This window comes from Saccopteryx bilineata, chromosome 4 (genome assembly GCF_036850765.1).
Source record: "Saccopteryx bilineata isolate mSacBil1 chromosome 4, mSacBil1_pri_phased_curated, whole genome shotgun sequence".
NCBI classification, from domain to species: Eukaryota; Metazoa; Chordata; class Mammalia; order Chiroptera; family Emballonuridae; genus Saccopteryx; species Saccopteryx bilineata.
Genome location: NC_089493.1, coordinates 290098442 through 290109643, shown reverse-complemented (window position 1 = coordinate 290109643; position 11202 = coordinate 290098442). Strand labels below are relative to the sequence as shown.

At 49.0% G+C, this 11202-nt stretch overlaps 1 protein-coding gene across 1 annotated transcript; it reads right to left on the bottom strand.

Annotated features, from left to right (window-relative positions):
- Nucleotides 1-6793: 6793 nt before the first annotated feature.
- POLR3K (RNA polymerase III subunit K) lies at nucleotides 6794-11126 on the bottom strand. The gene is made up of 3 exons (XM_066275466.1): nucleotides 10902-11126; nucleotides 9041-9128; nucleotides 6794-7077 (listed from the first exon to the last, which is right to left on the bottom strand). The coding sequence occupies exons 1-3, from the start codon at nucleotides 11010-11012 to the stop codon at nucleotides 6950-6952; spliced, it is 327 nt and encodes a 108-aa protein (XP_066131563.1). The 5' UTR covers nucleotides 11013-11126; the 3' UTR covers nucleotides 6794-6949.
- Nucleotides 11127-11202: the final 76 nt, after the last annotated feature.

Genomic DNA, 11202 nt, shown 5'->3' with positions numbered 1-11202 from the left:
CTAGTGGCCCTCCAAAAATGTACCAACTTCTACTCCCCCAGATGTGTAAGAATGCTGTAACCCACACTGAGAGTATACATTATCAGTCTCTTTCATCTTTGTCAATCTGATAGGCAAAGCTATTTCAATGTTGCTTTTATCTGGATTTGGTTATTAGTGAAGATAAGCATCTTTTCATAGACCTATTGGCTGTGTGTTCTTTTCAACACCAAATAAGTCACATTTCAGTGTGCGTATCCACCTACGTTTATCAGTGAGAGTTCCTGTGTGCACACATGTGTGTGAATGTGTGTGTTCTGTGCATCAAAACATCTTGGGCAAGGAAGGCTTGAGTACATCAGGGCTGCAGCCCTCTGGAGTCTGAGAACACCAGGAGAGATAGAGAGATGGAACCAAAGGTTCAAGCCCAGGAAATACCATATGAACGACCAGGGACATAACTACATTTCTTTCTAATACTTAAACTTCAATCAGCTTTGCCCAACCTTACCTATTACAAAGACATACTTTTATACTTACTGGAGCCATCCCTTCACTAGTATCTTTATCAAGAGAGCTTTCTCCTGTCTGTCAGGGCCTCGCTCCCACCTTGCTGTAGCTAGAATTTACTAACTTAAAGCCGGCAGACCACACCACCCACAGCATGATCCCGCAAGGGGAGACCACAAAGGTTGGGCGGGAGGAAATCATGGAAAGAAAAAAATCCAGAAAGGAGAGCCCCAAATTCTGATCTAAACTCTACCAAAATCTCTGGATGACCCCTGAACTACTTGTGAACAGGACAATTCCAAGCAGCCCAGCAAAGGTTAAACAAACGGAACAGAGATTTCATCTGCTGCTCACAACAGAAACACAGTTTATAGCCTTAAAAAAAAAAACTCTTCTGGGAAACACAACAGAATCTATACTCTCTACAATGTACATTATTCACAATTTCCAGATAGATCCAAAATTATTAAACATATGAAGAAACAGAGTTATGTGGCCCACACAAAAGAGGAAAGACAAGCCATGGAGACAGATTCAATACGAAGTTGTTAGACATAGCACAGGATTTAAAGCAGCTACTCTATTTTCAAAGACATAAAGGAAAATATGATCCCAATGTATAAATTGGAAATCTCAAAGAAATAGACTGGGAGGAAAAAAAGAACCAAAAGCAGAATATACAAGTGAAAAATGTGGATCTTAAACAAAAGGATACATCATAACAGTGCAGAAAACAAGATGGAGCTTTAATGGGAGGAATCTTTGAAAGAAGGGAGAGAAGTGATATCCAAGCGGCTGACACAGGAAATCATTTCCTAAAAAACACACAGGAGAGAGCCCTGGCCCATTGGCTCAGCGGTAGAGCATCAGCCCAGCGTGTCAAAGTCCCAGGTTCAATTCCTGGCCAAGGCACACAGGAGAAGCGCCCATCTGCTTCTCCACCCCTCCCCCTCTCCTTCCTCTCTGTCTCTCTCTTCCCCTCTGCAGCCAAGGTTCCATTGGAGCAAAAGTTAGCCTGGGCGCTGAGGAGGGTTCCATGGCCCATGGCCTCCACCTCAGGTGCTCTAGAATGGCTCCAGCCAAACCAGAGCAACCACCTGACCAGGCGGTGGTGCAGTGGATAAAGCGTCAGACTGGGATGTGGCAGACTCAGGTTCGAGACCCCCAGGTCACCAGCTTGAGCGTGGGCTCATCTGGTTTGAGCAAAAAAGCTCACCAGCTTGGATCCAAAGTCTCTGGCTAGAGCAAAGGGTTACTCCTTCTGCTGAAGGCCCGCGGTCAAGGCACAGATGAGAAAGTAATCAATGAACAACTAAGGTGTCGCAACGAAAAACTGATGATTGATGCTTCTCATCTCTCTCCATTCCTGTCTGTCTGTCCCTATATATCCCTCTCTCTGACTGCAGAGCATCGCCCCCTGGTGGGCATGCCGGGTGGATCCTGTTTGGGAGCATGTGGAAGTCTGTCTGACTGCCTCCCTCCCTGCTTCTGACTGCTTCCCAGCTTCTCACTTCGTAAAAATACATAGAAACAAACATAAAAACAAAGAGAGGACTTCTGAGAAAGCAGGCACAGAGCCCTTCCTGGGTGGTGAAAGGGAGCCAGGAGAGCGCAGACAGTCCCCAGGGTTAGCCGGCGTCCCCGATACGGGACGGCAGAGCTGGGACAGCAGAGCCGGGCAGCTGGTTCCCCACACCTGCACTGGCACCGGGCAGCTGGTTTCCCACACCTGCACTGGCACCGGGCAGCTGGTTCCCCACACCTGCACTGGCACCGGGCAGTACTAGAAGACGAATCTGCTCTCAGGTTCCCTTACTGGGTGCTTGGGCTCGGGAAGGCCGGTGCCTCTTTGCCCAGAAAATGCCCTGACGGCACACCCTGACACCCTACCTCTATCCCATAATAAATGGAGATGAATAGAAAAATAGTACCTAAAGACAGGGAAAATATCAAACACAAAGAACACATACCCGGGAGTCACCAAATCCCTGTGAAAACACAACAGCGTGAAAAAAACAGCAGGCACTAACACTATCAGTCAGTCATGTTGTAAGCATTGTATCTCTATTAGGCAACATAAATCCTCACAACCCTATGCTACACCTGGTGTTAGCGAAAAGTTCCACAGCAAAATCCAGTGCACCCCTTTTTCATGAAAACCTGTGAGCTAAAAATAGTTTATACATTTTTAAATGGTTGGCCTGACCAGGCAGTGGCGCAGTGGATAGAGCGTCGGACTGGGATGCAGAGGACCCAGGTTCGAGACCCCGATGTTGCCAGCTTGAGCACGAGCTCATCTGGTTTGAGCAAAAGCCCAACAGCTTGAACCCAAGGTCGCTGGCTCCAGCAAGGGGTTACTCGGTCTGCTGAAGGCCCACGGTCAAGGCACATATGAGAAAGCAATCAATGAACAACTAAGGTGTTGCAACGCGCAATGAAAAACTAATGATTGATGCTTCTCATCTCTCTCCATTCCTGTCTGTCTGTCCCTGTCTATCCCTCTTTCTGACTCACTCTCTGTCTCTGTAAAAAAAATAAATAAATAAATAAATGGTTGGGGGAAATTGGTTTAGAAACTACATGACACATCGCCTGATGGTGGTGGCACAGTGTAGAGAGCATCGACCTGGGACGGTGTGGTCCCAGGTTCGAAACCCTGAGTCGCCAGCCTGAGCGAGGGATCACTGACTTGGCTGGAACACCCCCCACCCCCTGTCAAGGCACATATGAGAAGCAATCAATGAACAAAGTGCCACAACTACGAGTTGATGCTTCTCATCTCTCTCTTGTAAAAAGAAGAAAAATCATGTGTAACTTAAAGATTAATCGTTTCTGGATTGAAAGTGGCATCATGACACAGGGCGCCGGAGAGACTGCATGGGTGGGGTGGGACTGTCCTGAAGAAATGTCTGGATCTCTAGAAACTTGAGATGCTCGGAATACATTGATCTGGGCAGGAACTCAATACTGTTGCTATTGGTGTTCTATTTTATTTTATTTATTTATTTATTTATTTGTGGCAGAGACAGAGAGAGTCAGAGAGAGGGACAGATAGGGACAGACAGACAGGAAGGGAGAGAGATGAGAAACGTCAATTCTTCATTGTGGTTCCTTAGTTGTCCATTGATTGATTTCTCATATGTGCCTTGACCAGGAGGGCTACAGCAGACCGAGTGACCCCTTGCTCGAGCCAGCAACCTTGGGCTCAAGCTGGTGAGCCTTGCTCAAACCCGATGAGCCCACGCTCAAGCAGGCGACCTCGGGGTCTCAAACCGGGGTCCTCCACATCCCAGTCCAACGCCCTTTCCACTGCGCCACCACCTGGTCAGGCAGTGTTCTATTTTTTTACAGGCTGTTGGATTACCATAGGCGCAGCTGTCATTTACCCCACTGTAGAAGAGTCCAGCCATTCATAGCATAGCCTTCCTAATGATCAATGCAGTATCGAATGGACATGTCTGAGGTATGTGATAATTCCAGTCAAGGTTTCCTGGGTCAACGGGCTTGCACTTGTCTGTTTCTTGGTTTCATGGTGGCTTTTGGCTCTCTGACTGCCAAAAGCCAGGATTTTCTCTGGAGGTTACATTGCTAAAGAAAAAAACCATAGTCTACTATGGAACTGCTGTATTTTTTCCAAAATACCTTCATCTTTTTTGGAGGACTGGTTTTTAATCCAGGCTGCACTGAGGATTCATGACAATGAAAACATCTAATTTATAACTGGTATGCAGCTTTTACTACTCACAATCTTTTTTTTATTGTTTATTAATTTTAGAAAGAGAGACAGGAACATTGATCTGTTCCTGTATGTGCCCTGACCAGGGATTGAACCAGCAATCCTTGAGTTTCAGACAAGCCTCGAACCAACCGAGCTATCCAGCCAGGGCTCTAAATTTATTTCTAACTGTAGTCTCAGCTTAAATTTGTCTGAGAATAAAATCATGAGAAGCCCCTAATTAAACAACAAAAAAAGTTGATTGTGGCATGCATTTGATTAAATTATCAAATGTTTTATTTAGGCCCTGGGCAGTTGGCTCAGTGGTAGAGCGTCGGCCTGGCATACAGGAGTCCCGGGTTTGATTCCCGGCCAGGGCACACAGGAGAAGCGCCCATTTGCTTCTCCACCCCTCCCCCTCTCCTTACTCTCTGTCTCTCTCTTCCCCTCCAGCAGCCGAGGCTCCATTGGAGCAAAGTTGACCTGGGCACTGGGGATGGATCCATGGCCTCTGCCTCAGGCGCTAGAATGGCTCTGGTCACAACAGAGCATCACCCAGATGGGCAGAGCATCGCCCCCTGGTGGGCATGCCGGGTGGATCCCGGTTAGGCGCATGCGGGAGTCTATCTGACTGCCTTTCCACTTCCAACTTCAGAAAAATACAAAAAAATATATATTTTTTATTTATTCATTTTACAGAAGAGAGCCACAGAAAGAGAGAAGGGGGGGAGGAGCAGGAAACATCAACTCCCATATGTACCTTGACTGGGAAAGCCCAGGGTTTTGAACCGGCAACCTCAGTGTTCCAGGTTGACCCTTGATCCACTGCGCCACTACAGGTGAGGCTAAATTATCAAATGTTAAAGAAAAATACCGTATTTCACGAGTGACTTTAATAGTTTTATCATGGTATAACTTGTAAAAATAAAAATAAATTACAAAAGAAAAAACAAGCCCTGGCCGGTTGGCTCAGCGGTAGAGCATCGGCCTGGCGTGCAGGAGTCCCGGGTTCGATTCCTGGCCAGGCACACAGGAGAGGCGCCCATTTGCTTCTCCACCCCTCCCCCTCTCCTTCCTCTCTGTCTCTCTTTTCCCCTCCTGCATCGAGGCTCCATTGGAGCAAGGATGGCCTGGCGCTGGGGATGGCTCTGTGGCCTCTGCCTCAGGCGTTGGAATGGCTCTGGATGCAACAGAGCCACGCCCCAGAGGGGCAGAGCATCGCCCCCTGGTGGGCATGCCGGGTGGATCCCGGTCTGGCGCATGCGGGAGTCTGTCTGACTGCCTCCCCGTTTCCAGCTTCGGAAAAATGAAAAAAAAGAAAAAACAATTATTTCTGAAAAATAAAACCAAGTCTCAGGAAAGTATAATCTGGCCTGGCCAGTTAGCTCAGTCAGTTAAGTGTCATCCCAAAACAAGATTGAGGGTTTGACCGCCAGTCAGGGTACATACAGGAAGAAACCAATGAATGCATGACTGAATGGAATAAATGAATGTTTCCATTCCCCTCTCCGGTCTCTCCCTTCTTCTCTCTGTCTCTAAAAAGTGAATAAATAGGCCCTGGCCGGTTGGCTCAGCGGTAGAGCGTTGGCCTGGCGTGCAGGGGACCCGGGTTGGATTCCCGGCCAGGGCACATAGGAGAAGCACCCATTTGCTTCTCCACACACCCCCCCTCCTTCCTCTCTGTCTCTCTCTTCCCCTCCCGCAGCCAAGGCTCCATTGGAGCAAAGATGGCCCGGGTGCTGGGGATGGCTCCTTGGCATCTGCCCCAGGCGCTAGAGTGGCTCTGGTCGTGGCAGAGCGATGCCCCGGAGGGGCAGAGCATCACCCCCTGGTGGGCAGAGCTTCTCCCCTGGTGGGCGTGCCGGGTGGATCCCGGTCGGGCGCATGCGGGAGTCTGTCTGACTGTCTCTCCCTGTTTCCAGCTTCAGAAAAATACAAAAAAAAAAAAAAAAAGTGAATAAATAAGCCCTGGCTGGATAGCTCGGCTGGTTATAGCATCGACCTGGAGCGTGGAGGTTGCTGGCTCGATTCCCTGGTCAGGGCTCACAGAGAAGCAGCTCGATGTTCCTGTCTCTCTCTCCCTGCCTCTTTCAAAAAAAAAAGAAAAAGAAGAAAGAAAAAGAAAAGTAAAAAATCTGCATCAAAGGCTTAAATTTAAATCCCATGACTTCATAAGTGAGACTTCATTATTACAAGGTTTGGAAAAGCAATTAAGTCCGAGGCCCTGAGCAAGCAATCAATCTATCAATCACCTACATCCTGCTGTCCCCAGCTTAAAATGTCCGTTTTCTTTTCAGTGTGGAAAGAACACAGAAAGTATAAAAACATAATATCTAATAATTTTATTGTAATCCTAAGAAACAAGAATAGAAATAATAAAAAAATTTAAATTCACCTCATTAGCAGTTTTGTACCCAGTTTAGTCCTTAGTAGTTTTGTAATCATGATTTGTGGTTTGATATCTACTTCTTAAGTCATTTAAAACTTTGAGAAGGTAATATTAAACTTTTCATTTTAATTAGATATTCAGAATAAGTTTTGATTAAGTGTGTAATTAACAGATAAATACACATCTAGGAACAACTAATATACTGAGTTAATAAATCTTACTTTATTAGTTGTGCAAACAATGTGAATATTTGAGTGTTGGTGGACAGTAAAAGAATGTCAAGTGCCTGACAAACAAAAGAGACGCAGGACCAGGAGACAGGAAGCAGGCGCTGGCACAGCTGGGCCAGCCTGGCCCTAGTCCCTCCAGCGGTGGCCACACTGCGCATTGCAGCACTTGTAGAAGGTGGTCATTGGCTCATCTGCAGAGCGGGTCTGAAGCTGCATGAAGTAGGCACGAGGATGCTCACATTTGGGACATGGTTCTAGAAACAAAAAAAACAAACAAGGGAGCCACATAAAAAATGATGTTTGTGACCAACCTACCCGTTAGAAGCAGACGTTAGGTGAAAGGCAGCAAAGACCTTCCTTGCTCATCTGCTGTCCCTTGTACCGTGATTTAAGGCTAAAAACAGCGGTCTCATTCCCAATATGCTCTCACACTGAGGAAATCCAGGAGAGCTTGAAAACAGTGCCCATCCCACTTTTCTCCTCAAATCTGGTTGAAGACTGGTTGGAAGCGTCTCAGGGCTGCTGTGTGAATTACAGCGTGCACGCCCTGCGGGTTCCCCCTAATAAGTGCATCCCCATCACCCGGGCAGCCAGCACGCCCTCTCATCTCCCCGCACAAGCTCCACTGGTGACCAATCCACTTCCCCTCGAATGTAGGGACCCATTTTGGCAGTCAGTACCTCAGGCTGTTCTTACCAAGACCTCTGCACACATCCTGCACCATTTCAGAACGCCCCACGACACATACTGCCCTTCAAAGTGATTTCACTTTAAGAAACTAACCCCACTCGTGATGGAAACACCTTCAAACACTCTCAAACACCACTTTGAACATTTGATACATAGTTCATCTTTGAATGACAAATTCTGCCACTGCTAAATTTTTTTAAATTGATTTTTTAGACAAAGAGAGAGAAAAAGCGGTGAGATGTGGGAAGTATCAACTCATAGTAGTGGCTTCCTGTATGTGCCTTGACCAGGCAAGCCTAGGGTTTCGAACCGGCGACCTCAGCATTTCCAGGTTGACGCTTTATCCACTGCGCCACCACAGGTCAGGTCCATTGCTAAACTTTTCACACAGCAGATTTGGATGCTCCTCTGTAGGGGAAACAGTACCAATCATGACTGTGTCTAGGTCTCTCCTCTGTCCTTCTTTGGTCACACCTCTCTCTATCAGAAATGAATCCAGACTCAAAATAAACATTTCTTTTGCTGAAACTGCAGTTTAATGCTCTCTGGTATTAACTTTTAAAACTCTGCATTAGAACAAAAAGATCGTATTTTTTTCCTTAGACCAATTTTTATTACTTCTGTTGTTGTTGCTACTGCAGCTTCCACATATTCAGTGCCAGTTTATGCCAAACACGGTATAACTCACTTTGTGTTCTAACCATCTATGAGTATGGATTAGCCCCAAGGTCATAAAACAGTAAGAAGTCACCCTGAGACTAACTCAGGCCTGTATGACTCCAAGGTTTGTGCCAACATTATTTGTGTAACAAATAAGTTATTAAAAAACAAATACAGAAAAAAATAAATACACCTTTCCCCCCCCTCATTTTCCAAGTGAGAGGAGGGGTGATAGAGAGACTTCCGTATGCACAGAACAGATCCACCCAGCAACCCATTGGTCTGGGGCCAATGCTCTGCCCATCTGGAGCCATGCTGCAACCAAGCTACTTTTTAGCGCCTGAGGCAGAAGCTCCACGAGCCATCCTCAGCGCTGGGGAGTCCATGCGCTCAAACCAAGTGAGCCACGGCTGTGGGAGAAGGAGAGAGAGAGGAGGGGGAGGGGGAGGGCTGGAGAAGCAGATGTGTGCCCTTCTCCTGTGTGCCCTGACCAGGATCGAACCCAGGACATCCACACGCTGGCAAACGCTCTACCACTGAGCCAACCAGCCAGGGCCACAAAAATACTTTTTAAAAGCCCACTTCAGCCTGACCTGTGGTGGCACAGTGGGATAAGGCATCGACCTGGAACACTGAGGTTGCCAGTTCGAAACCTTGGGCTTGCCTGGTCAGGGTACATATGGGAGTTGATGCTTCCTGCTCCTCCCCCTTCTCTCTCTCTCTCTCTCACTTCTCTCTAAAAATCAATAAATAAAATATTTTAAAAAGCCCACTTCATATAAGTAGTGACAGATTCTGACACGGAGCAGCAGTCACCAGCCTCATACTTACCCACAGTTCAGTAATAAAAAAGGTTTTCCTTCTCACCTGCAGTTGAGTCAACATTCTCCCAGGCGGCTGCTCCACCAAGCACATCATCCACTTCTTTCAGCTTCGGATACTTTCGATTTGTTACCTAAAAAACAACAGCAAGTCTTCCAACTCTCCACATCAGTGAACAGGACAGATCTGGGCCACCAAACCATACCTCCACACCTGCCTTCAAGGGTCTCCCCAGACTTCCTTCCTTATTTTTTATTTTTACTTTTTTTTTTTTTTTTTTTTTTTGTATTTTTCTGAAGCTGGAAACGGGGAGAGACAGTAAGACAGACTCCCGCATGCGCCCAACTGGGATCCACCCGGGATGCCCACCAGGGGCGACGCTCTGCCCACCAGGGGGCGATGCTCTGCCCCTCCCAGGAGTCGCTCTGCCGCGACCACAGCCACTCTAGCGCCTGGGGCAGAGGCCAAGGAGCCATTCCCAGCACCCGGGCCATCTTTGCTCCAATGGAGCCTTGGCTGCGAGAGGGGAAGAGAGAGACAGAGAGGAAGGAGGGGGTGGGGGTGGAGAAGCAAATGGGTGCTTCTCCTATGTGCCCTGGCCGGGAATCGAACCCGGGTCCCCCGCACGCCAGGCCGACGCTCTACCGCTGAGCCAACCGGCCAGGGCTATTTTTACTTTTTTTTTTAATTTTTTTTTTGGCCCTGGCCAGTTGACTCAGTGATAGAGCGTCGGCCTAGCGTGCGGAAGTCCCGGGTTCGATTCCCGGCCAGGGCACACAGGAGAGGCGCCCGTTTGCTTCTCCACCCCCACCCCTTCTCCTTCCTCTCTGTCTCTCTCTTCCCCTCCCGCAGCCGAGGCTCCATTGGAGCGCTGGGGATGGCTCCTTGGCCTCTGCTCCGGGCGCTAGAGTGGCTCTGGTCGCGACATAGCGGCGCCCCAGATGGGCGGAGCGTCGCCCCCTGGTGGGCGTGCCGGGTGGATCCCGGTCCGGCGCATGCGGGAGTCTGTCTGGCTGCCTTCCCGTTTCTGGCTTCAGAAAAATACAAAAAAAAAAAAAAAAATTTTTTTTATTCCTTTTTTTAGAGAGAGGAGACACAGTGAGAGAGAGAGACAGAGAGAGGAAAGAGATTGAAAGAACAGAGGGAGGAACAGGAAGCATCAACTCCCATATGTGCCTTGACCAGGCAAGCCTGGGGTTTCGAACAGGCGACCTCAGCATTCCAGGTCAACACTTTTACCCACTGCGCCACCACAGGTTAGGCATCTTCCTTATTTTTTTTTATTTTTATTTTTTTAGTGATGACTACATATATTGATTTTAATTTATTGTGTTTACATAGATTCTAGTGTTGCCCCCAGACTTCCTTCCTTTAACAACAAACTAGAGAAAGACTAAATGAAAATAATGTTCTCGCTGTCACAGACCAGGACCCTCCACTGGAGGACCTATTGGAATTGAGGTCCCGGTAACAGTGCCGCGCGAATGGTGGGCGGTCCCCTAAGAGGCTGGGGCCAAGGAGCACCTTTGCGCGTGAAATCGGAGAAGGCAGGCTCAGGGGAAAGGGTAGGTGTCAGCCTCCGGTGGACCCTAGGAGAACGCTAGCTTTCAGTCTGAGTGCGCTGGGCAACTGGCGAGGGTTTCTGAGCACAGGCCGGACTCGACCTGCCCTGGGCGTTAAGGGGACCACCCGGGCCGCTGCTGTGACCACAGCAAAGGGAACTTATGTGTGACCCGGAGGCCGAGGGGAGGTAACGACAATAACCCAGGGTAAAACCGACGGGAAGCGGCAGCGAGAGAAAAGGCGGTTGGAGGCAGACTCCGCGGGCGGTGGGCGTGGAGCGCGGCGGAACGCTCTGTGGGAGGCTCCCAGGTTCCCAGGCCCGACGCCGGGCTCCGGGACCCACCTTACGGGTGATGTTGTGCACGTAGGGGCAGGTGTTGCAGGCGAAACGGTGGCAGCGCTGTCCCTCCTCCACGATCAGCCCATTCCCGCAGCCCGGGCAGAAGAGCAGCATGGCAGGGGACCAAACCCGCCGGCTCCCGCAGGTCTTCCGCAGGTCTCCCGCAGCCCCTGCGGCCCGCCGTGCGCCGACGCTATATGCCCGCCTCGAGCTCCCAGTGGTGCTGGCCACCGCCCCCCTCAACCCACCAATGGACACGCCGCTTCGCTCTCCCAGCGAGCACTGCGGCGGGCCGTCTCGCACC

Coding starts and splice junctions, on each gene's coding strand:
- POLR3K (XM_066275466.1), bottom strand. CDS start 11,012: ATGCTGCTCTTCTGCCCGGGCTGCGGGAATGGGCTGATCGTGGAGGAG. Junction 9,129..10,901: donor TGCACAACATCACCCGTAAG/GTGGGTCCCGGA, acceptor GTTGTTTTTTAG/GTAACAAATCGAAAGTATCC. Junction 7,078..9,040: donor GAATGTTGACTCAACTGCAG/GTGAGAAGGAAA, acceptor TTTTGTTTCTAG/AACCATGTCCCAAATGTGAG.